Source organism: Chrysochloris asiatica, unplaced genomic scaffold, assembly GCF_000296735.1.
Source record: "Chrysochloris asiatica unplaced genomic scaffold, ChrAsi1.0 scaffold00001, whole genome shotgun sequence".
Lineage (NCBI taxonomy): Eukaryota > Metazoa > Chordata > Mammalia > Afrosoricida > Chrysochloridae > Chrysochloris > Chrysochloris asiatica.
The window spans coordinates 49,385,894-49,412,527 of NW_006408519.1; the positions used below are offsets into that span (position 1 = coordinate 49,385,894).

At 47.1% G+C, this 26,634-nt stretch overlaps 1 protein-coding gene across 2 annotated transcripts in view; it reads right to left on the reverse strand.

The window, feature by feature from the left end:
- TRAPPC9 (trafficking protein particle complex 9) overlaps window positions 1–26,634 on the reverse strand; it is a 585,848-nt gene that overhangs the window by 447,953 nt on the left and 111,261 nt on the right. For both annotated transcript variants that reach the window (XM_006830723.1, XM_006830724.1), the window contains 5 exons: window positions 15,599–15,725; window positions 12,197–12,342; window positions 6,051–6,136; window positions 1,733–1,859; window positions 953–1,085 (listed from right to left, as the gene is read on the reverse strand). In XM_006830723.1, coding sequence (XP_006830786.1) covers window positions 953–1,085; window positions 1,733–1,859; window positions 6,051–6,136; window positions 12,197–12,342; window positions 15,599–15,725 — 619 coding nt within the window. The remainder of the gene's footprint in view (window positions 1–952; window positions 1,086–1,732; window positions 1,860–6,050; window positions 6,137–12,196; window positions 12,343–15,598; window positions 15,726–26,634) is intronic.

Below are 26,634 nucleotides of genomic sequence, written 5' to 3' on the forward strand. Positions count from 1 at the left end.
AACGAATCGGTTCCAACTCATAGCGACCCAGTATAGGGTTTCTGAGGAATGGCTGGTGAGCATGAAACACTTGCGGTTCAAACCGACCTTGCAGTCCAGCGCATTACCTGCAGTGCCACACCAGGACTCCAATCCATATAAAATGCAGCATGAGCTTAGTGATTCAAAATAATCAAGAAAAAAACTAGATAAAACACTGGACGGAAAGAAAACCCACAATCACACTACTTGCCTCCGGTTCTTGATGTGCCCCCTTGGTGATGCAAACAGTTAAGTACTCAGCAGCTAAGTGCAGGGTTCAAACTCACCCAGCAGAAGCCTGAGAGAAAGATGGAGCCATCCAATCGGATGCCGTTGGGCAAATTTCCACTCATAACGTCGAGAGAGTCAAGACACCCTTCAGCCAGCGCTGTTCGAGTCTGCCACAAGGATCTCTGGGAGTCAGAATCAACTCCACAGAACCCAAAAACAGTAGCAGCAATGCTTCCATTAAAAAAAACAAGGAATTATTTTTAAAGGATCAGGCCTTCCTTACGTTTCATAAAACCGGAGCCATTTTCATAAAAATCATGATTCCAAAGGCAGATTTCACCTTCTATGCTTGCTGAAAACCTTCCACTTGATTTCAGAGCCACACCTGGTTCTCTTAGGGAAACCCTCCACCTGCGTCCCAACCACAGGATTCACAACGGAATGCAGACTCTGTGCCATGAAAATATTTTAGTGGTGGCACAGTGGGTTAGGCATTGGCCTCTTAACGTCACGTTGGGTGGTTCAAACCCACCAGCAACTTTGAGGAAGAAAGCTGAGGCTGTCTGCTCCCAAAATGACAGACAGTCTTGGAACCCCCTCAGGAGCACTTCTCCTCTGTCCCACAGAGTCGACAGGAGCTGGAGCCGACTGGAGGGCAGTGGGTTAGGGTCAGGGGGCTGGCGCCATGGTAGCACCGTACCTGGGTAGAGACGTGCTGATCTGCAGTCTGGGCAGGGCAGGAACGACTTCGACTGTGGAGCCGCTGGTCTTCACGCCCGGGAGGCTTTCCAGCAGACAGTCACTGAAGACACCGAAGACCGTGGTGTGGTACCCTGGAAGACAAAACCACTGCAGGCAGTCAGGTCAGGAGAGGGGGAGAGTGGTCCGCTCTAGAAGTCCTGCATGTGAATCCCAGCCCCATCACATGGAGACCCTGATTTCATCCCATGTGAAGCAGGGGTGACACTAACCTGGGGTCTCTCTTCCAGGATGACTGGTCCTGGTGGAAACATATTGTTAATGGGGTGCCATGGGGTACGCATTGGATTGCCAACCCAATGTGTGTCATAGGTCGGTGGTTCAAAGCCACAGCAAGCTGCTGCTCTGGAGAAAGATGAGACTGTCTACTCCCATAAAGACCGGCAGCATCAGTTACACAGCACTGGGGGACACATGCTGTGCCCCACTAATATCGCCACAACTGAATGATGATGACGTCGTCCACCCTCCAGTTTGCTTTTCAAGTGAATCCATCTCTAGAGCCAAACAACGTTTAACTCTCCTTTCTAGGAGATTACATGACTGAACAAGGGTTTGAAAACTGCTCCAGAATCTTGTACCAAGAGTTGAAAGTTCAAGGGCCTCTAGCTAGCTCTTAATGGTCAGGGCTGGAAGGACAGAGACCAGTCACAGGCCTCGGTCAGGCAACACGAGAGCGTAACCAAAGCCACACCCGATCGATCAATCGATCGGCCCTTACCATGGATGGTGATTGTCCCTGTGGTCTGCGGGACCCCAACAAGCGTCACTGGGTAACGGCCAGACTCGGCTGGGAGGGAAAGCGCTGCAGGAAGAGACTCGAACTCCACTCCGCTGGTGAGGAGCCCCTACAGCCAGGAAGGAGACAGAGCCCATAAGTACAGCAGGCAGCTCCAAGCGGGCAGGCTCCGGGTACCATTAGCAGGTTCAATACCCACACCCACGAGGGCTTTCGAGACTGACGCCCCAACACTGTGGTGAAGAGAAGACAATCTCGAAACAGAAAGTGTGTCCTGAGTCTTCCCAGCCATAACCAACGCCGCTGTCCTCTTTCCTCTTCTTTCAGCTTTTACGGTGGTTTAGGTAAAAGTTTACAGAGCAAACTGATTTTTCCACTCAACAGTTCATACATATGCTTTGTGACGTTGATTATACCATCCCTGAAATGTAACAGAACTCTTCCCACGTCCTCCCTGTGTTGACCGGTTCCCTGCATCCTTCGTTCCTACCCCTTCCTGCCTTCTGAGCTTCCTCCCTGGGAAAACGCTGCCCTCTAGATCTCCTCGGGTTGGGTGCTGTAAGGACTGCGTACCTCCCTGCTGTTGCTGTTCCCCCTTCTAGGCCTGTCTGCACTTGGCTGGAAGCTGAACCACAGGGGTGAGATCAGTTCCAGGCCTGAGGGGGGATTACGGGCCACAGTCTCAGGGTCCCACCAATCTCTAGCCAACCAGTAAGCCTAGTCTTGTTTATGATTTGGAGTTTTTTCAGCAGTGCCAACTTGATACTAAGTTTGGTTTGCTTTGTTGCTTTATCAAATAGGAATGCAAACACAAAGGGTGAAAACTGAAATACGTTCTTTAGAAACAAAAACAAATAATTTTTTTTTTTTTTCAATATCCTGTAAAAGCCCTTCCAAGACTGAAACTCAAAAGGAACACATGAGCAGGCTTGTAAGCTCGCTGATGACCGCCTTGGTCCACTTGTGAGTGTAAGTCCAGGAAAGGTAGCAACAAAGACATGGGCTGAGTTTGCCCATGTTCCACAGACTCCTGTTGACCATGAGAAGAGAGAGAGAAGAGGAAGGGCTGGTTGGTCCAAAGTTTGGGGAGATTTGGGAATGGTAGAACCTCCACTGAATTGTTTACAACCTATCTGGATGGGGTTAATAAAAGGTGAAAGGGAAAGGACTCCGGTGGTTCGATAGGGAATGATTGCTCTCAGGTCTGACAGTGAGTGTTGGAAAGGTAAGTGTAAATGTTTGGTAACAAAAGGAGGGGAGCGGCTGAGTTTGCAGTCCAGGAGTGAAGATCCTTGGAACCATCAAGGGAGAAGAAAGCAAGCCAAGTGTGAGACCATGTCCGGAAAGGCAGTGACACTAGGGATGGAGGCAGAGGCAATACGTGGACAGAGGGAGCAGCTGGGGACTCTGGACTCAGGGAGGGAGAGGGGTTGTGTGCTGGCAGCTGGGGGGCAGGAGTGTGGGCTGTACCCTTTGGGTGTTTGATGATGCATGCAGGGGATTGTGATCATCGCAATGAAACAAAGTATGATAGGATGAATGTAAAGATAATGTTCACCCATGTAAACTAAAACATAATTCACAATAAAAACTTAAAAAAAAAAAAAAATGGTGGAAAGCCTAAAAGGCACAAAGTGGCTGGCTTACAAGTTTTCAAACGTGTGCTTACTTTCAGAGCCAGGTGAGGAGGATAGAATCCTCGCTGAATAGTTTTCCTCTTATTTAGGGGGGGCCCAGTGAAAGGTGCTGGGGGAGGATGGGGATAGGATTTTTCTATTTCAATAGTGAGTAACTGTTATCATGACTAATTTCAGTTGTCACAACTGTAAAGATAGAAGATGTGTAACAAAAGAAGGGAAATAGTTAACCTTACATTCCAAGGACCATCAAGGCAGAAAGAGCAGGAGTGGAATATGGGATCCTAACCAGAGAAGCAATGACCCAAGCCATGGTGTTTTCAATAACCTCAAATGCATGTGAAAGCTGGAGAGTGAATAAGGAAGACCGTAGATGAATTGATGCTGTTGAGTTATGGTGTTGGAGGAGAATATTGAAAGTGCCATGGGCTGCCAAAAGAACCAACAGATCTGTGTTGGAAGAAGTGCAGCCAAAGTGCTCCTTGGAGGCCAGGATGGCCAAACTTCTTCTCTCATACTTCGGACATGTTGTCAGAAGGGACCAGTTACTGGAGAAGGCTATCATGTTTGGTAAGGTGGAGGGTCAGAGAAAAAGAGAAAGACCCCCAGCGAGATGGATTGGCAAAGTGGCAGCATCAATGGGCTCAAGCACGGCAACAACTGTGAGGTTGGCCCAGGACCGGGCAGTGTTTCATTCTGTTGTGCATAAGTCACTATGAGTCGGTACCGACTCAATGACACCTAACAACAACAACAAACAGAGAAGCAGCGACACCAGAGATTAAGGCAGAGGTGATGGCATGGAAAGATTAAGCAGTTGAGGACTCTAAACTCAGGGAAAGGGAAAGACTGAGTGCTGGCAGGCAGGAGCCTGTCTTGCAAAATGGGACCTTTGGTCACTTAAATGAATATGTATTTTCTGTGTGTTTTGTGTACATCAAAAAATAAAAAGAGGGAGGAATAATGGCAATTACCGTTAACCAATGGTGCATGGAGGGGACTGGAATCATTGCAATGAAACAAAATACAATTGGTTAAGTGAAAAACTGATGATCTGCCATGCAAACTATCACTGATTCACAATAAAAGCTTCAAATATATAGTGGTGGTGGTTATGTGCCGTGGAGTTGCTTCCGATCCATAGCGATCCTGCACGGGGTTTCTGAGCCTGTAAATCTTTACGGGAGCAGAATGCCTCATCTTTCTCCCGTGGAACGGCTGGTAGTTTCTAATTGCTGACCTTGAGGTTAGCAGCCCGACTCGTAACCACTACACTACCAGAGCTCTTTTTAAATATATATTTATATATGCATACATACATCACCGTTCATATCCCACCAGCCCATCTACCAATTAGCGATTCATTTCAATTCAGTATGAACTAGGTACTGACTGAGAGGGCATGAGAGAGATTCCTGGTCTGGAGGAAGTCCCCACACAACATGGGTCAAGCCTGTAAGAGGTCCCCTCACCACCCACTCATCCCATGGGCTAGGCCTAGAGGAGGCCTCCCTTCCTCCCCCAACTCCTCCATGGGTCATACATGGAGGAGGTTTATCAGCCGCCCTGCCCCTCTCAAGGGTCAGGCCTAACTAGTGACTTCCTGTCTCTCTGTCTAAACAGAAGTCCACAGCTCTTTGGAGACATCACCCCAAGGTGGTTAGGGGATCACATACCTACTACTCTTTCCTAAGCAATTTTTTGTTTCCCCTTTAAAAGGCAGCTTTCATTTCTATCTGGTTTTAGAAGAGCATGGCACTATGCCACAGCCTTTTGGAAGCCCCCTCAAATGTGCTCACTACAGACAAATGTCAGGGCATTCAGGAAATCCCCTGGCTTGTGTGAACTCGGCACACTCGTATTAAACCTACAGACGGATGTCCACACTGAAACTGGTTCCTTTGCATGCCTCTGAAAGGTGCTGGACAGGACTGGGCACTCCGCCGCCATCCAAGGACTCGGGGAACGGGAGCCACCTGGTGGGGCGGGGGTTGGCTCGGCTCTGGAAATGACGCTGTTAGCTTGGTGAACCATTCCATAACTCCTTCCCAGTGACTATGGGATGGCTGGGCAGTTCCCACAGGTGCTACCTACGATGTGAGCCGTTCACATCCTGCACAGAGAGAAGGCCTGTGGCAGCCATGAAGCCATTCCCTCTTACTCTGTGGGGCTTCCCCTCCAGCCCCCGAGGCCTGGCACATCTAATCTGTGCGGCAATACGACGCTGAAAACCTCAGGTAGCAGGCAGAAAGCAGACCTGTGCTGCGCCCGTGTAATGATCACTCCAGCTCCTGTAGCCAATTAACCGTGGTCTGTGTGGACACAGCAGGTTTCGTAGCTGGCCGATTCAAACACCCACTGAAGACCCAGGAAAAACAAGACACGCCCCTCACCCCCACAGAGCTCAGGTTAGACAAATATGAGAATAGATATACGGGACAGGATGCCCACCGACGGCAAAAACCGGACCTTAGCGGTAAGTCAGACTCCACGTGGGCACTGTGGAGCAGCAATGGACTGCGAGCCACAGGTCGGCAGTTCAAACCCACAAGCTGCTCCTTAGAATACCTATACAGAGTTGCCCTGAGTTAGAACCGACTCGACAACAACAATGGTAAGTTGGTGCTTTAGGCCACGGGCTAAATAACTGGTGTGACACGTACCATGTTTTCGACACGGAGCTCAAATGGCATGGGGTTGGACACCATCAGCTGGACTTCACAGACGTCGCCCTGAACCCACTGGAAACCTAGGAGACACACAGCAAAGAACCCACAGTTAACAGGGCCGTGTCACTGCCTCCACCAGCAACTCGTCCCCACGGAACGCCGCACACAGAACCCTTCTCGGTGTGCAGCCAAAGGCCTGAGTGTCACTGGCCAGAGGCTAACAACTCATGACCACAGTGCTAGGGTCAATGGTGCAAGGCAGGGACCATGACCCCCTCCTCATAATAGGATTCCAAGAGGAGGGGGCAGCTTTGCATCACTGCCCCCTCCCCCAAGACCCCTGCACCCTAGTGCCCATGCCCTGTGTAAGCCCCTCCCCTGTCCCCCCATGTGCCCACGCCCTATATACGCCCCTCCTCCTAAGTGCGGATATGATTCAGTTTGCATCCTGATACTCTGGTAGCGTAGTGGTTACGAATCGGGCTGCGAACCTTAAGGTCAGCAGTTCGAAACTACCAGCCGCTCCGCGGGAGAAAGATGAGGCTTTCCACTCCCGTAAAGATTTACACCCTCGGAAACCCTGTACAGGGTCGCTATGGGTCGGACCCGACTCGACGGCACTTAACAACAACAAAGATAAAGGGATTCTGCAGAGGTAAAGAAGATCCCTCAGCAGATAAGTTTGAGTTAATCCAAAGGGAGAGCATCCTGGGTGGGCCTGACCTAAGCAGGTAAGCCCTAGAAAGGGACACATAGCAGCAGCAGTAGCAGGCACTCCCCTGCTGGCCTGGACAGTGCAGACTACCTGCCATGTCATGTGGAGCAGCCCTTGAGGGGCCTCTAGATGCTGAGAGAAGTGTCTGTCAGACAGCTCACCAGACAACAGGGACCTTCGGTCATCTGGCAGCAGGGAAATGAATTCTGCCAACAGGGTGAGGCAGCTCAGAAGCCAGTCTTTGCTTACTTGAGCCTCCAGAGGAGGACCCAGCCCAGCCGACACTTGATCCTGCCGAGGGAGAGCCTGACTAGATGGAAACAGCGAGGCCATCCGTCTGAGTCGTTTCCAGTGGCTGATGTGTGGTCCTCTGTCTCACTGCAAACTGTCCAGAAGCCACAGGAAGGAATCCAGGACGAGTCTGCACTGTGAGACCACTTTCAGTGGGTTATCTCGCTCTTCTTCATAAGGGCACTCAAGGCTCAGAGAGGGCAATATGCCCAGGAAGTCACCCAGGTCTTTGGCCTCAAAGGGGCATCTACAATGGATACTGGAGTTGGAAGGGGCAGCAAGGGACTCTTGCAAGGGTGGTTGGTGCTGCTGTCCCATCGAGTTAGCTCAAACTCACAGCAACCCTGTAGAGGTTTCCAAGGAGTAGCTGGCAGGTTTGAACCACCAACCATAAGGTTCATAGTCTAGTGTTCAGTCAAGACCCTTTCTAAGGTGATGACAAAAATGTAAGAAATCTTCAACTTAACAATTCTTCAACATCCACAGAGCTGTCATACACCATTTTCTTTCTTATTCAGTTGTGATTTGGGTGAAGTTTACTGTAAATTGGTTCTCTTTCTACATTTCATACGCATTCTGATTCGTGGCACTGACTGCAGTCCCCACGTGCAACCACGCTCCTCCCACTTCCTCCCATGCTTCCTGTTTCCGTTGGTCCTGCTTTCCTGCCGCTTCCTGAGTTGAGCTTGGTCCCTGGGCAAATCTCATACCTCCTTAGTGTTCTCTTCATTGTCGTTGTTGTTAAGTGTTGTCGAGTTAGTTCCAACTCATAGCGACGCTGTGTAGGGTTTGAACCACCAGCCTTGTGATTCACAGTCCAGTGCTGATCCTCCTGCGCCACCTCAGGACTCTATTCCCCTTATAGGCCTGTCTGGTGTTTGGGTGAAAACTGAGCCACAGAGGTAATTTATTTCCAAACATGAAGGGTGTCCGCGGGTCACAGCCTTGGGGTCCACCAGTCTCTACCCACCCAGAAGCCCAGTGTTTTTTACACTTTCTTCCACATTTGATTTCCTTCTCGTTTTTTTGCTTGGGACCGGGAGAGAGCAAGAGTTGTACCTCAGATGGCCGCTCACATGCAAGTCGTCAGTCACTGCTCATCAAAATGGAACGTAGAATATTGTTTCTGTGAACTACACATGACCATGTTTTCAAGACACAGCTTTAAGGAAACACCACCGCACCAAGCACCCTACACAAAGGAAACCCCAGCACGTGGGCCAGAGCTGGCACCCTGAGGCCACATGCCCATCAGATGGGTGGGCACACAACTCACGAAGCCTCCAGGTTACATGGGGAAGAGGTGGCACAAGCAAGTATGATCTTCACTCTCCAAAACAGGATCTCACTGAGGCTAGAGGAGCCCGAGGAACCTGAAGCCAAAATTATGCCCTGGGGTCACCTCTAACACCAAACAGCAGCTCAGCTTGACTAGTAAACACTTGTCTGCTGGTCCAGGAGCAGAGGTCCCTGAGACCATCAAGGGAGGAGAGCGGAGAGCAGGAACCTATCCACAGACACAGTGACGCCACAAATGGAGAAAGAAACGGTGACATGGAGAGATGGAGCTGCTGGGGACTTTAGAACCAGAGAGGGAGAGGGGCTGTGTGCTGACAACCGGGGCACAGGCTTGCAGGGTATACCCTTTGGTTGGTTGATGATGCATGGAGGGGATTGTACCCATGGCAATGAAACGATATACGATAGGATGAATGTGAAGCTAATGTTCTCCCATGTAAACTATCACATAATTCACAATAAAACATTAAAAAAAAAATCAATCTATCACTTAAAATAAAATAAACCAAAAAATTCTTTTCTAAATTAAAAAAAAAAAAACAACCTGTCTGCTGGAGTATTGTTCTCTTCTAAGATCTAAAGCTTCCTCAGAAAAAAAACAACTGAGGTCAAATTGCTGAGGGTGGGGAACTGGACCATTAGACAGGAGGAACACCCCCAAAGAGGAGGCTCAGGACGGTGGCACAGTTCAGAGGGTGTCAATCCATGGGGAATTGGATGGGGGAGTTTCAAAAAGATCCTGGAAAACTTGAAAGATACTGGAATTCGAGGAAATAATGTAGTTACAAAACTTACAGAAACCAGGAGCACCGAAAAAAAAAAGAAAAAAGGGGAAAAAAAACAAAAGTAAAATGATAGCAATCAATTAACCTCTAAGGATAATTACAATAAATGTAAATGGATTAAATGCACCAGTCAAAAGACAGAGGGCAGAATGGTAAAGAAAACAGGCTTCTTCAATAAGCTGTCTACAAGAGACACATCAAAAGGCCGGAGACAGCCTCAATGCCCATCCACAGAAGAATAGCTAGACCAACTTTGGTGCAAACACGCAACGGAAAAATAACTCTGAATGTGGGAAACATCTCACAACATGATCGACCTGAAGGACATTATGCTGAGTGAAATCAGTCAATCACAAAAGGACAAATATTGTTATGAGGCCAGTGTTGTAAAAAGTTAAGAAAAGGTTTTCTTAATAAAATAAAGTCAGTGATGGTTACGGGGAGAGGAGTGAGGTAAACGTATTCACAGACTAGAGGGTGGACACATGTTAACATGGGTGACGGGGCAGGCAATTACAACAAGAGGGAGGTAGGCTGGCAGAGGAACGGTGAAGGGAGTGAGACACAGGGAGGAATGCAAGAGTTAACGTGAATAGAGGTAAGTACTGTTCATTGATTGCCTTTGAGTGTGGTGTTGGAGGAGAATACTGAAAGTGCCATGGACTGCCAAAAGAACCAATAGATCTGTTTTGGAAGAAGTACAGGCAGAGTGCTCCTTGGAGACCAAGATGGCTAAGCTTCGTCTCTCATACTTTGGACATATTTTCAGGAGGGAACAGTCGCTGGAGAAGGATGTCATGCTGGGTAAAATGGAGGGTCAGAGAAAGAGAGGAAGACCCCCAAAGAAATGGATCAGCCAGGTGGCATCATTGATGGCGTCAAGTGTGGCAGCCCAGGATCGGACATTGTTTCGTTCTGCTGTGCATGGGGTCGCTATGACAACAACAACAACTGTTCATAGATGGTACATGGAGGGGATTGCAACCATTGTAACGAAATAACGAAAGCTGAGGCTTGAATTTTTTCTTCAGTTCCCCCAGCTTGAGAAATGCTCAGCATGGTCTTCCTTTTTTGTTTTCTGATTCCAGATCTTTGCACATGTTGTAATATTTGGCTTCTCCTCGAGCTGATCTTTGAAATTTTCTGTTCATCTCTTGCACCTCCTCATTTCTTCCATTTGCTTTCGCATCGCCACACTGGAGAGCAAGTTTCAGTGTCTCTTCAGACATCCATTTTGACCTTTTCCTTCTTTCCTGTCTTCTTAATGACTTTTTGCTTTCTTCATTGAGGTGTATCATTATTTTCATCTTCTGTACCTGAGGCCCTTCGTACCACAAAAAGATTTATGAAAATAATTTGCATTCTCATATAAAAAATGGAACACACAAGAAAAGTAATTCTACCAACTAGCAATAACCACTGTGAACATCCTAGAGTATGTTTCTTGTTTGTGGGGTGTGTGTGTGTGTGTGCGTGTGCTCTGCACTATACTCAAGACTCGGCTCTTGTTAGTTACCATAGAATCTGTTTCTATTCACAGTGACCTTATATATAACAGAATAAAAACTTTTCTTGTCCTTATTAAAAAAAAAAAAAAAAAAAAGCATTTAAAAATAAATAAGGAAATCCATTTCTGAAGGCACGGAAAGGAATCCTGTGCAGGAACAGGCCCGGGCCCAGTAAAGGTAAACATGAAAGAAATCACTTCATTCTGGAAGGAGATAATCCCCGTTTCAACCCTCAATGCGTCAGGCCCACAGGACCCCCTTCCGAGACATAGGATAACCATGGGGCGGGGGTGGGCAGGTAGAAAGGAGGTTCACCCACAGCCAGGCTCCCAGGGAAAAACCCCAGGGACAGAGTGAACCAAGGCACCAGGACAGAAATGAGTAGGTCAGGAAAGCTGAGCACACGGAAAAGCTTTGATGAAGACGCTCAAAGACTGAGGATACACTTAGGTTCTACTCCCATGTTTAATCTCTCCTTGCCGGTTCACCAGAAAGTGGCCGACTGGCTAATTCAGTGGACTGAGAAACCATTGTGTTCTGCACCCGTGGGTTCAAATCTCATCCTCATTGGTCTGTAGTTTCCGCTGCTCCCGCTTAGTTTTAGGGAGCACAGTGGCTCTGTAGGATAAACACTGGACTGCAGCTGATAAGATTGGCAGTTAGAACGCACCACCCACTCCATGGGAGTTGGAACCAGCTTGACAGCACTTAACAACAACGCAACACCCCAAAAAAAGGAGGGCTACCCACACTCGGAGAAAACAACGCCCTGGTCTCGTTAACAGTATTCCTGAGCTGATCTGATGCCTCGGTAGTCCCTGGATGATTCACACATCACTCCGAGCTCTTCATCACTCTGCTGTGGTCAGAGTGATTCCCAGGTGACAGACATCTTTCTGGTTTCTAGAACTTCCCCAAACTCACACTTTATGAAAGAGATCTGAGAACAGGAGCTCTCCCTCCGGGCAAATGAAATGATACAAGCAGACAAGTACACCCCAACTCCTCGTTTACTGACGGTCTTATTAGCCAAGGCTTCTTGTCCACGGCCACAGTAGAACATATGCTCTCCGGCTATTCTGTGCATTAACAACACGCGTCTGGCAGCAATGAACACCAGGGTGCGAGGTGAGAAGAACGCTGGCGATGACGGTGAAGGTGGTGTATGGACTCGGCTGGGTCGTGATTCTCAGTGGCTTGGCAGTTGTGCGATGAGGAAATCTGGCAGTTACAAAATGATGTAGCCCCCTTCTGTCTCGTGGTCATCCTCCATTTGCACATACTGCCGATTTCCACATGATGAAGTGTGGCAGCTCTGTAACGAAGCACTCCTCCTCTGTCTGGTGATCTGATGGGGTCATTCTCCATGTTCACATAGTGACCTGGTCTTTGGAACTTCAGCACACTGACAAGTGAGGCGTGGGTATGTACGCTCATGAACGCATATGTCTGTATGTGTACATCTGTACGTGAGTGGCAGAAACTCTCGTGCTTTCAGAATCCAGACCACCCACTGGAAACCGGGAAGGAAGGGAGACTTACCTATTTTCTTGTTCCTTTCCTCTCCCCGGTTGTGTGGGATGATCGGTGAGTAGATGAAGGGGCTCTTGGTTGACACATTCTGGCCCAGCAAGCTTTTCATTTTCTGTGGCCGGAGGCTGGCAGGAAGGTTCAAGAGTTTCACGTGCCTGTTGTTTTAAAAAGGAGCAAAAACATTTCAACAGCCTTGTAAGCTTGGTTTCAGAATAAACAGTGTCCAACATCATGCATTAAGGAGCTCTGGTCATGTAGTGGTTACGAGTCGGGCTGCTCACCTCAAGGTCAGCAGTTCAAAACTATCAGCCATTCCACAGGAGAAAGATGAGACTGTCTGCTCCCATAGAGATTTACAGCCTCAGAAACCCTATATAGGTCGCTATGAGTGGGAACTCATACTGACCCTGCGTACTTAGCATATCAGCAACAACGTAATGTGTTAGGAAAGAAACAGTCCAACTGGAAGACATGTGGATGGGAGGACAGGGCTCAAATCCAGCAGGGTACGGCTGTATGTTGCTCAGGATAAATCCAGATTCCTCAGGGAGAGTGAGGACTCCCAGAGTTCCGGGACTGCCCTGTCCCTGGTGGGCTCTATAAACGGGCTTCTGGCGGCTGAAGTCAGAAGGGCCAGCGTGAACTCGGACCCACATAAAGTGCCACTGGGAGAGTTCCTTTCTTCCCCAAGACTCAGGCTCCCTGCAGATAAAGCCCCTTGGGACTAAGAACACTAGTGGGCAATCCTGAAACGTCAATGGTTTGAACCCACCAGCAGCTACACAGGCTGAAAGCCCCGGCGGTTCGACTCTGTCCTGTAGGGTACTGTGAGTCAGAATCGCCTTGACAGCAATGTGTTTGGGTTTTGTCATGTTGCTGTCTCTATTGGTATAGCTGTTGTGCTAAAACAAGCAGTCCCTGGGTGATAGAAAGGGGTAAGTGCTCACTGTTAAGCCAAGGTTGATGGTTCAAACCTACTCAAGAGGAGAAACCTGGAAATCTCCTTCTGAAAAGTTACAGCGTCAAAAACCCTGCAGAGCACAGTCTGTTTTGCTCACACTGACACCACGGGAATGGGTTTTGATGTTTTAATAGAGAAACTAAGGTAGGGAGTCAACCAGACGTCATTGGTGCTGTGCACTGCTCAGCAGAGACTCGCTCTCTCCCCAGCCTGGCTCGTTACTTTCCTGGTGGACCCCCACAGCAAGCATACAGACAGGCCCAAGTCTGGAAGGTCTGAAGGTCCCAAGCGCACTTTGTTCAAATAAAGGACTGCCTCTCCATCAGCACAGCCATCACTTCTCCTCTGATGTCGACAAGCCTCTATTCAAATCCATCTACTGAAAACCCACCCATCAGACATGGGCTCATCATTCCCGTGCATGGTCCCAATTAAACATCACAGCCACCTTTGAGATTCCGTCTCCACCTTATCAATGAGGAAAGCAACACAGGAGACACTGTGTACAGCCCATCCTCTTATTTACAGATTCCATATCTGCACATCTGCCTGCTCACTAAAACAGACTCACCAACTGAGATATTTATTTCACAGATATGCTGGGGGCAGCACAACATTGAAGACAAGAATGAGCAAATCTTAAACTTGACCGAGATGCCCTGTGTTTGTTGTTGGGGTTGGCTGCTGTCCAGGCAGCCCCTGATCCATGGGATTGGCATGGGCTGATTTTCTAAGGCACATCATCAGGGCTGTCTGCCTATTCCTGTTAGTCTGGTAGCATGGCTGTTCCTGCCCAGCATCACAGCATCATGTAAGCTTCCATGGAAAAGACAGGTAGCTGCACTTGAGATACACTGGCTGGGAAGTGAACTGAGGCCTTCCGCATGGAAGACGGGCATTCGAACAAAGAACCAGTGAGTTCTTAGCTGCTCTCCAGAAGTATCCTCAGACAGGTAAGGCCCACCGGTGACAGTCCTGGGCCACCGCATCTAAGACTTGCTCGAATGGTGTGCCTCCTGGGATGGACCCCAACTGAGCAGCTGTGTAAATGACCTTAGCGTCACCCACGACTGAATCCCGAGCTTGTCACAGCCAGACCCATCTTAGGCATGCAAAGAACTCAAGCTGCATTGCATTTTGGAAAAGAATTAAAACAGGAATGTTTGGCCCCTACTTAATTAACTTGCATCATGATTACTTGAACCCATTTCTGGGGGAGCCCAGTTCATGCTCCCACACTAGAGAACAGAGAAAGAGTTTCCTATAAATGGGTGAAATGTTTTCTTGTCAAAAGTTGGAGAAGTTCTCACACAGGTGTGACAACAATCATATAGTCTAAAACCAAAATAAATCATAAAATATCTCCAGCAAGAGAACTCTTCCTGCTGCTGGACGCCGTCGAGTTGATTCCAACTTCCGCGTGTTGTGTGTGAAGTGTCACAGAGGTGAACGGTTCCGACTAATAGCAAGCCATACGTACAACAAAAGGAGATGCTGTCCAGTCCTACACCGTCCTCACAACTGTTGTTACGTTTGCGTCATTGTTGTTACTACTCTGTCAGGACACCTCCATGGGGTCGTCCTCTTTTTCACAGATGCTCCAGTTGACCAAGCTTGATATTCTTCGCCAGGGATTTCTTGACAACATGCCAAAGTCCGAGAGATGAAGTCTTGTCATCCTCACTTCTAAAGAGCAGTAAGGCCGTACCTCCTCCAAAACAGATTTGTTTGTTCTTCTGGCAGTCCATGGTACTTTCAATATTCTCTGTCAACCCCATATTTCAAACGCATTGAGTCTTCTACGGTCTTCCTTATTCTCGTCCAAGCAAACTGAAGTCTTTGATGACTTCAATCTTTTCTCCCTTTGTCATGATGTATACTCACTGGTCCAGTGGTGAAGATTTCGGTTTTCTTTACATTGAGGTGCAATCCAGACTAAACTCTTCAGTCTTTGATCTTCATCAGTAAGTATTTCAAGTCCTTTTTACTTTCAGCAAGCAAGGTTGTATCATCTGCCTGTCACAGGCTGTAATGAGTCTTCCTCCAATCCCAACGCCACTTTCTTCTGCATATAGTCCTGCTTCTTGGATTCTTTGTTCAGCATATAGATTGAGTTTAAGTACGGCGACAGAATATAACCCTGGCGCACACCTTTCCTGATTTGAAACCATTCAGTGTTCCCTTGTTCTGTTCAAATGACTGTCTGTTAGTCTTGGTTTTCACAGGTTCCTCATGAGCACAATTCACAGCACCCCTCAAGGACTCAGTAGAACTGCCTCACAGGGTTTCCTAAGATGAAATGTCACAAGAACAGAGCACCAGGTCTTTCTCCATGGGGTGGCCAGTACTGCCGACCTTCCTCTTAGCAGCCGAGCACTTAGCCTTGTGCGACCGGGGCCAACGATCAGCAGGTCTGTAACCTGCTCTCCCTCTCACAGGGCCATGCTCACCTGACAATGGGCAGCTTGGTGAAGGGGACGGGGGGCAGCGTAAGGCCATCTGGAAGCGTGATGGGGTCCATGGTCCCGGGACACTTGGACGTATAGTTCTCCAGGCTTTGAGTCACATCTTTCTTCTCTAAGGAGAAAATAAAAACAAAATAACGGTTCATTAGACAAAAGTAAAACTGGGGGGCTTTTATTTTATTTTGAACAAAAAGAAAACTCTTGGCGTAAGCACGACATTCCAGTGAGTCCAGCTTCTGAAGGGACAGCAACCATAGGAGACGAAGACAGAGTCCAGATTTTATTCCATTTACCAAAGTAGCCACCGGTAGCTCCTGTGGGCGAAGACCTAGAGATCCCAGGGTGGACACGTCACTCTTCTCGAGAATCCCATGTCCCCAGGAAAGCAGGCCTGGAGAGTCAGTGTGTTTGATACATAAGGATCGTCTCAGTCAATGACAAGGGTCCAAGCACCAGGCCAGGCCCTGCACTCACGGCAGCTTACACAGCAGACCCTCTTTGTTCTAGTGAGTGCCGCAGATACCGGGTGCCTCACAGATGGAAGGCTGTGATGACCTGGCATTGAACGCCTCTATCGGCCCCGTCTGTGCCCCACGTGGGTCATTCTCACGACAGTTCAAACTTTGTCATAAAGTTACCCCAAACTGAAAGCCCACTGCTGTTGGGTCAATTCCGAGTCAGATCAGCAACCCTGTACGACAGAGTACAGCTGCTCCCTGGGCTTTCTGTGGTGGTCCATCTTTATGGGAGCCGACTGACCGCCTCATCTGTCCTCCTTCAGAGTGGCTGGTGACTTTGTGCTGCTCTTTCAGCTGGCAGCTCAATGCTTAACCCACTGTGCCACCAAAGCCCCTTTAATGGGCTCCAGTATGCTGTGGCTGTGCCCTGTCTCATAGCCACCCTGTATGTTTTCTAAGGAGTGGCTGGTGGGCTTGAACCACCGACCTTGTGGTCAACCATCCAGTGTTGATCCTACAGCCACACCAGGAGCCAGCCTCCATTCAGTGTAAACTTTCTTCATATGCACTGGGAAACCAAAGTCTTTGTGTGACTCGCTTCATAACGATCTCCGCTTTATTACAGAGGTTGGGAATGTACACACATACCAGCTCTTCTGACACAAAATCGAGCTCTGTGAAGTCAGGCAGCTTTCGCCACCCACCCTTCCACTAGGAGAAGCGGAGAGGCAGAAGGAGAGCATGGGTAATAATAACTAAGGTTTGCGGGTTGTTGATGGCATGCCAGGTGTTTCACATGCTCTAAACATCAAGATCAAGGAGCTCTGGTAGCATAGTGGTTACGAATCAGGCTGTGAACCTCAAGGTCAGCAGTTCGAAACTACCAGCTGTTCCACGGGAGAAAGATGAGGCTTTCTGTTCCCGTAAAGATTTACAGCCTCGGAAACCCTATGCAGGGTCGCTATGAGTCGGAACCGACTCCACGGCACATAATAACAACAACAACAAACATCAAGGTCAGTGGTTCAAACTCACCAGACGTTCCTTGGAAACCCTATACAGGGTCACATGACTCTGAACTGACTCGACAGTACTGAAAAACAACAACAAAATGTAACAAGAAGCCGTGGTGTGATGCTAGACTGCAAACTACCCAGTCAGCAGTTGAAAGCCACCAGCAGCTCTGAGGAAAACCCATACAGGGTCGTTATGAGTTAGAATTCAATGTCACTTAACAGCAACAACAAATGCCTACTAATTTCAGAATACAAATTCTTTTCAGGTTCTCAGAGAAAACACACCAGCATAGGCCATAGGTTGGGTCATAAACCAAGTATCAATAAAGCTGAAAGGATTGAAATTACACAGAACAGGTTTGCCAATCACAACACGGTTAGAATAGAAGTCGGAAACAACAGTGGGAAGTGTGGGTAAGCTCCAGGGATCTGAAAGTCAGGTAACACATTTAAAATAACCAACAGGCTAAAATAATAATAAATAAAAGAAATCAATTCTCACAGATCAGATATGTGAGTTATACCAGAAGCAGTGTTTGGGGGAAATTCAAAGGCATTTACAATGAAGACATCATTGGTCTTGCAAAATTCTATCATGCAATCCATAGCATCACCAAGGTCATATTTTCCAGCTACTGAAAATTATCAATACATCTTGATTGCATGTTTGATCAAGTTCAAAATGAAGAAACTGATAGAATTCTTCTACTGGCTTTAGCAGTTGCTACGCAAATTTGATAATAACAGTGGTATTAATTGGTCTTCCTTGTAGGCACATGGGTATTATCCTATCACAGCAGTTACTTCAAGATAGATGTTGAACTGTTCTTTTTGATGATGAATGCGACACCATTCCTCTTCAATTTATCATTCCCAGCACAGTAAACCATAAGACTGTCAAATTCAAAATGGCCAATACCAGTCGATTTCAGCTCACTAATACCTAAGATTCAATCTTTATGTGTTACATCTCTTTTTTGACAATTTTCTATAACCCTTCTGATTGTTAATGGCTGTCTGCAGGTGTTGCGTTGTACCACATTACAAAATGAAGGTCCTGAGAGCTCTGCTCTATTTATGCTGTTATGGTCAACTCTACTTTGAGGAGGCAGCTCTTCCCCAGTCGTACTTTGAGTGACTTCAAACCAGAGTGGCTCATCTTCCGGCACTCTATCTGACAATGTTCCACTGCTAGTGATAAGATTTTCGGTGGTTAAACATTCAGAAGTGGTCCACCTCTTTTTCTTCCTAGTCTGTCTTGTGTGGAAGTCCCACTGAAACCTGTCCACCATGGGTGACCCTGCTGCTGTTTAAAACACGGGTGGTATAGCTTCCAGCATCACAACCACACACAAGCAACCGCAGTAGGACAAAGTGACAGACGAGTGGTGGTGGCCTCAAATAGGGAAGAGAAAACTGAGGGTCCGAGAGACTACATCACTTCTCTAAGGTCCCACTGCATGAGATGCTGTATGATAATCTAACCTTAAGGTCGGCTGTTCAAACCCACCAGCCACTCCTCAAAAACCCTATCGACAGTCGCTAAGAGTCAGACCAAGTCGATGGCACTGAACACCAACAAGGCCCCCCTGTGAGTGAGTGCAGCTGAGATTTTACGTGCAGGTTTCTCAGCTCCAGAACTCTTCCCCCCCATTTCCATCTTCCACATTGTTGAGTCCATTGTACAGATTAAGGAGTTTGAGGTTCGGAAAGGTCGCGTGAGGGTGTCTGAGTCATTCATATGCTAAGTAGCTGAGTGATATTTCACCTCAGTACATTTTGCTTCTTCCGCATGCAAAAATACAGAAGGAAAAGAGAAACATCTTGAAACAGCCAATGGAAGCCGGAACACTCAGCTCAGCTTCCCCTGACTCTGCAGATGCGCCCAGAGGGAACAACAGTTAAAAACCATGTGGCAACACTGTAAAGATGAACGGGACAATGTACCAAGCGACGGCAAACAAGACCTCTCCTCAGCCCAATACAGGTTCATTCAGGTAAGCTGGCAGGGAGGCCCACTTCCAGCCTCTCATCAACACTACTTTGTTTCTCCACTTAATTACACAGTGACAAACCAGAGACCCTGGTAAGTGATCATTCAAGTAAACCAGGAGATTAAATGGTCTCCTAACTCCTTCCAACATGTAAACATGCCCTAGTCCTGATGTGGCGCTGTGGGTTAATGTGCCAGACTGCAAAGCCGTTTGAACTTCAAGGTCGGCGGTTCAAGCTCACCAGCTGCTCCTCAGAAATCTTATACAGGGTCGCTATGGGTCAGAACCAACTCAACGGCACTTCACACCAACAACAACCCACATGAAAGGCAGTTAGATTGAACCCGCAGCCTATTATACAATCATCTATTTAAAGCACTACAGAGAAAATATAACACCCAAAAGGGAAATTGCCATTAGAATAAAGACTCAGTAATCAGAAATAATAATACAACGAGTACCATATGGTGATATTACACAGATCATACAAAACAATATTTATAAAGAGTTTCTAATCGTATGGGAAATGCCTATTACGTTATCTGAGAAAGAAGAATGCAATACTGCACTTACTACATTCCATTTTAAAAAGAACAGAAGAAAACAGTGCAAAAGAAATACACTAAAGTGTTTTTGCCTACATAGGGTTAGAATTTTTTTTCCCTTTCTGTTTTATCTATTTTCCTAGATTTCTAAAATGAGCATACATTATCTGCATAGTAGAAAGTATTTCAAAAAGTGCTTAAAGTTGAATTTTCCGAAAGGTTTATAAGTAGAGTCGGTCCCGTATTAGTAGAGAACCCAGTCACTGTGGTCAAGTGGCTTCTGACCCTACAGGATGGAGTAGAAATATCTGATAAAGTCCCAAGACTATACATCTTTATGGGAGCAGACGGCCACATCTTGTTCCAAAAGAACAGTTGGTGTGTTTGAACGGATGACCCGTCGGTAAGCAATCCTATGCTTAACCCAGTGGGTCACCAAGGCTCCCTCGGTAGAGATCAGAGAATCATAAAAGTCAGAGGTGTGAGGTCCCTGAGACTCCTTAGCTCAACAGTAGGATTTAAGGTAAGAAAACTGTCTGCCTGTGCCACACAGCTGTGGTTGCTGGGGGAAAACACCAGAATCAACAAGTGACATTCACAGAGGACACCATGCCTAATTCCCTACACATGGGAGCTCAGTAAATGGCCCCAATGTTCCCTGTGTTTACAGGGGCGGGAATGATGCTGAGGCAGATCCTACACCTGGTTCAGGACACCTCCTCCACGGACGATCACAGTCCCTCATTTGTAACAAACTGTTCTGCTCATCCATCTCCAAATATGAACTAGCTTTCAAAGTATGCCACCGTTTCTTCAACGTCCATTTAGCCAACAGGTATAAACTATCTCCCCTGTATAGGGAAGCTCTCTGACTTGAATCCCTCAGCAGAATTCCCATCACGAGGACAACACATGATCTTTGAATCCTTTGTCTCATTCTCTGCCTGCTGGGTCTCAGAAAATACATAAGAAACCATTTGGGAGTTGGTGCAGCATAGTGCACAAAGACAATGTTCTACACCCTACTTTTGTGAATACTGACTGAGATCTTCAAACCTCGTAACTACACATCTAAGGCCTCTTCTAGTCTACTAGTCTCTCCCTGTCCAAAGAAGAGCGATGGACATCAAAAAGACAGAGAAACAATGAGTCCGATGGACTAACAACAGGCCACACGAACATCAGTCCCCATGACCCTGAGGGTGCCTGAAAGAGATCCCACCAGAAAGTCCTGGATAGACTGGGAGAAAAATGTGGAACAAAAATCAAAATAATAAAAAAGGCCAGGCTTACTGGTCAGATAGAGACTGGGGGAGCCCCAAGACTAAGACCTCGAGCTACCTTCAAGTCTGGAAATGAATCACCCCACAGCTCAATTTTCAGCCACACAATAGACAAGTCTACAAGGGGAACACTAACACTAGGGAGGTACACACTGCTTAGATGCATCAACCATCCGAGATCAAAAGGGCAGCATCGACCCAAGGACAAACTTGAGCAGAGTTAGGAGAGAAAGAGGGCTAGAAACAGAAACCAAGGGAGAGCGTGGGAGAAGTGAAGTGGCATCGTGGGGGCCATAATCAATGACACTTTGTTTATGAGATGCGTACGAAGTGATCTGCTCTGTAATTCACAATCAAAACTTAAAAAAAAACGACTTTGGAAAAGACAGTATTAAATGAATTCAGGTCCACACTTACTATCTTCTATGCAAAAGTACTGCCCCAAATGATGACAGATAAAAGGTGAATAAATCATGGTCCTGACCCCAAATTTATAACCTAGGAAGGAATCAAATAGGGAAGTATAAGTCTCAAAACATAATGAAATAATGTTGGGTTGAGAACCAAGAAAGATATTGAGGAGGTACAGAAGAAGAAAGCACTGACTTCAAGTAGGAGAAAGAGGGATCCTACAAGGACAGAGCATGCTACAATAGGAAAAGCATAAGAATATTATGACAGGCTTCATGTTGTTGTTGTTACGTGCCGTGGAGTCGATTCCGACTCACAGCAACCCTGCATAGGGTTTCCGAGGCTGTAAATCTTTACAGGAGCAGAAAGCCTCATCTTTCTCCCATAGAACAGCTGGTAGTTTTGAACTGCTGACCCTGAGATCAGCAGCCCGATTTGTAACCACTATGCTACCAGAGCTCCTTATGACAGGCTTAGACGGACAAAAGGACTTCTGGTAGCGCAGCGGTTATGAGTTCACAGTCAGCAATTCAAAACTACCAGCTGTTCCGTGGGAGAAAGATGAGGCTTTCTGCTCCTGTAAAGATTTACAGCCTTGGAAACCCTGTTCAGGGTCGCTGTGAGTCAGAAACAACTCCACAGCACATAACCACCACCAGCACCATGCAACAAAGCACAGGGCAATATATATGGGACATAAATCATGTTGATGAGAGTTGTTGTAAGGTGTGGTTAGGTCAATTCCGCTCACAACAACCCTATGCACGACATCAGGAAACACCGCCTGGTGGGGGCTGTGTTGCTATGTTGAGCCCACTGTAAAAATCCGTCATCTCTTTGCGGGTATTCCTCTCTACTCCATCTAACATGATGTCCAGCTCCAGGACTGGTCCCTCTGTATAACATGTCCAGAGCACACAGGACACAGCCTCACCATCCTTGCTTCTAGGAAGCATTCTGGCTGAACTTCGTCAAAAACAAAACTCGCTTGTTCTTCTGACGGCTCGTGATACCATTACTGTTCTTCCCCCACATCATCGTTGAACGGCATCACTTCTACGTAGATGAAGACAGTATACAAATCAAATCATTGCACCCTGGAGATGAAGTTGACGCTTTGCTAGACAGACAACTCCCAATGATGGGATTTTAAGGAGACTTCTGCTTCAATGTGAAGGATGGATTGGAAGGGATAAAGCTGGAGATAGAACATGATGTTAAGAGTCCACTATAAAAATAATCCCAGTCGAAGACGTTGAAAGCCTGGACCAGGGCAGGGACAGGAAGAGACAGAAGAGGCACCACATAGCGATACGCCCAAGCATTCGAATGGAAATTCCAAGCTAGAATGCGACATAAAGAGACAACTTGATGAGGGCCCCAATTTCTAATTTTAGAAACTAAGTTAAGGAAAGGGCAATGTCCTTAACTCAAGCAAGAAGTAGGACAGGAAAAGAGAAAGAAGTCAGCAGGAGACACCAGGCTATCTGCAGCTGTAGAGACTGACAGCCTCCGAAACCCTGTAGGAGGTCAATGGGAATTGGGATCAACTCTATGGCAGTGGGTTGGTTGGCTAAGAGCCATAAGGTGGCATGCCCAGCCTTCAGCAGAACCGGAAGCTCAGAGGTCAGGAGTGGAACCATAACTACATCAAATCATCAGCACGTATGTCAACTATGAGGGGGTTTCAAAAGTTTGTAGGGAAATTGCATTCTCTTTCCATTCCATTTTTCCATGAACTTTTTGAAGCTCCTTTGTATACCGAGAGCTTCCTTCCCTCCTTAAATCTCTACCATAAAGCTCCAGAGAAGTTGGGCAAAGTATGCCTTCCACTGACTTACTTTGGAATTCCTTGGCTTTAATGAGCTCATTTTCCTAACTAAGATAATTATTTGTGATGTACAAGTCATTCTACAAAGTTTTGAAACCAAAAGTTTGCACCCCAGCTGCCCAGACATCTTCCCCGTAGGGGAGTACGTGAACAAATAAAACGTACTTCTGAACTCCATCACTAAGGTGCTGCAACATGTTGTTGTTGTTGTGAAGTGCCGTTGAGTCGATTCCAACCCATAGTGACCCAGTATAGGGTTTCCGAGGAGCAGCTGGTGAGCTTGAACCACCAACGTTGCAGTTCAAAGGGCTTTGCAGTCTGACGCATTAACCCACAGGGCCACACTACAACATGAGGGGTCTACAAAAGTTGGTGTGAAAATACAATCAAAATGTAATGGGATTTTCCACAAACTTTTTGAAGCACCCCAGTACTTAGTACTTCAAAACTTTTATGGCATAATGATCACCAGTTACAATGAGATAAAAGACCTTGCTTGGCAATTGACATTTTTAATGTTTCTAGACGCAGCAGCTGGATCCAGTGCAGGATCCCAGCCCTGGGGTCTCTGGCTGCACCCCAATCTGCAGCACAGGAGACAGAGAGACACAATGTCAACACTGAGGACACTGGTCCCTCATGTTCCTCGATCCCCTCGTCCCCAGCAGCACAAGACATTGAGAGACTGAATGTCATCAAGATCAAGGCTGCAGCAGAGCACAGCCTTTTCCCCAGCCTGTCCCCACCTGCTCCGACACTGATGAGAGGCAAACTGGTGATGCGCTTTCTTTGGACTGAGCAGCAAAGTGATCAGCGGGCAATATAATGCAGGAGCAGCTGAATATGTTCAACCTGGTGTTTTCTAGCTCATCCAATCCTTGTCTTTCAGACAAATGACACTGTGTCTAAGGAGACAGATGACCTTCCTGATGCAGAGCCAAACTAGAGGCATGGCTGATGCAGACTTGCCGGGCTCAGCTCCTTGTCCACGTCAGTGCTGAGCTTTGGGGAGCACACCAGCCCCCTACAGACAGTGCAGGTTCATTCACGTGGGCATGAATTCTGGAGGCAGGCAGCCAGGGTTCAAATCCCAGCTTCTCCTGTGTTACGCAGGAGACCTGGGGCGTGTGAGTTCATCTCTTTATGCCTCAGTTTCCTCATTATAAAATGAGTGCCCCCCATGGGGCAGTGGTGAGAATTCAAGTCGTTCTGTACTTCCTTCAGCTCTAGCATCCCAAGGGTGCCTAATAACAGAGCCAAACTCTCAGGGCCCAGAAACCCGCTTTAAGACACAGGTTGGTCACAGTGTCTCTACACCCTGAAGTTCTGCTTTTGAGGAAAGGGAATAGGAAAAGCATTCCACCAGGATGAGTCAGGCTAATGAAAGAGCCATTTGTTCATTGAGCTTCAGTACCCACCCATCCATCCCCCATCGCCACCCCCTCACACTGAGCACAGGAGCACAGGCTGAAAAATTGGGAATCCTCATGCCTCAAAGTTCTGTTCTGTCACACGCTGGGGTATAGGTTAGGGCACACTGGGGCACAGGTGTGGGCACGCTGGGGCACAGGTGTGTGTGCCCTAGGGTACAGGTATGCGTGCCCTGGGGTACAGGTGTGCGTACCCTGGGGTACAGGTGTGGGCACGCTGGGGGACAAGTGTGGACACGCTGGGGGAAAGGTGTGGGCATGCTGGGGCACAGGTGTGGACACGCTGGGGCACAGGTGTGCGTGCCCTTGGGTACAGGTATGCGTGCCCTGGGGCACAGGTATGCGTGCCCCTGGGGCACAGGTGTGGGAGCACCGGCATACAGGTATGGGTGTGCAGGGGTACAGGTGAAGTGGAAGTAGATAAGAAATCAGTATAAATGACAACTATGATTGACTGAGCACTTGCTGTATGTATACAGTCTCTTCATACACACAGACTCTGATCAATACGATGGCCCAGCAAGAATGGTGTCACAAGAATACAGGGCAATTCGATTTAACAAGCATTTAACACCCCCTTCTGTGCCACATGGCACTGTAAGGTAAGCACCGGGCTGCTCAACACAGTCGGCGGTTCAAACCCACCAGCTGTTCTATGGGAGAAAGAGGAGGCTTCCTGCTCCTATAAAGATTTACAGCCTCGGAACCCCTATGCAGGGTCACTATGGGTGGGAATTGACTCAATGGAAGTGGTTTTGTTTTGGGGGGATGGGGGAGTTTAGTGCTAGGTTGAGAATTTTTTAAAAGAGGTTCAATTCTAGCTGTCCAGCCTTTATTCACTCCACAAACATGAATATTAATAGTTAATAAGCAATGTAACAAACATGGTTAAGTATGAGGGAGTTTCCAAAACTTCATGGAAAATTTCCATTATCTTTTCATGCCATTTTTCCACAAACTTTTTGAAGTCCCTATGATATGAGTCTTCTGCACAGCATTTCTCAAACGGAGGAAACTGGACAAAAAATGAAAGCCTCGACCTGCAATATTGAAGGATTCTATGCAATACTGTGGGGTTGGTGCCGAGGCCAGGCAGTGTTTCATTCTGCTGTGCGTACAGTCCCCATGAGTTCATACTGACATGACAGCATCTAACAACAATGAGCAAACTATTGAATGATTCAGGAAGCACCAGAAGTACAAGAGTCACTGTACCAGAAAGATTCGGACAATGTTCAACCGTTTCAAGAGGCAGCATATGATCAGGAGCCAATGATGCTAAAGGTGCATTGAAGGCACTGGAAAAGAACAAGGCACTTGGGATTGATGGAAAACAAACTGAAATATTTCAACAAACTGAGGCAGCACTGGAGGCGCTCACTCATCTATGCCAAGAAATTTGGAGGACAGCTACCTGGCCAACTGATTGGAAGAGATCAATATTTGTGCCCATTTCAAAGAGACAGAAGGCAGAACTCATATAACAGTATCATTAATATTTTGCTAAAGATAATTTAAAAATGGTTGCAAATATACATTGGCAGAGAACTGCCAGAGGTTCAAGATGGATTCAGAAGAGGATGTGGAATGAGGGATATCACTGCTGACATCAGATGGATCTTAGCTGAAAGCAGAGAATACCAGAAGGATGTTTACCTGTGCTTTATTGACTATGCAAAGGTTTTCGATTGTGTGGATCATGGCAAGCTATGGACAACATTGCAGAGAATGAGTATTCCCAAAAACTTACTTATGCTCATGAGGAACCTGTACACAGACCAGAGGGAGTTGTTCAAACAGAACTAGGGGACACAGAATGGCTTAAAATTAGGAAAGGTGTGCACCAGGGATGTATTCTTTCACCATACTTATTCAATCTGTATGCTGAGCAAATAATTCAAGAAGCTGGATTATATGAAGTAAAACATGGCATCAAGATTGGAGGAAGATCACACGATCTAAGAGTAAATAGATAAAGGTTTACAATACGGACTAAATGCTCTAGAGAAAGGAAGATTGCTTAAGGGAAATAAGATTCAATATAACCAGTTTA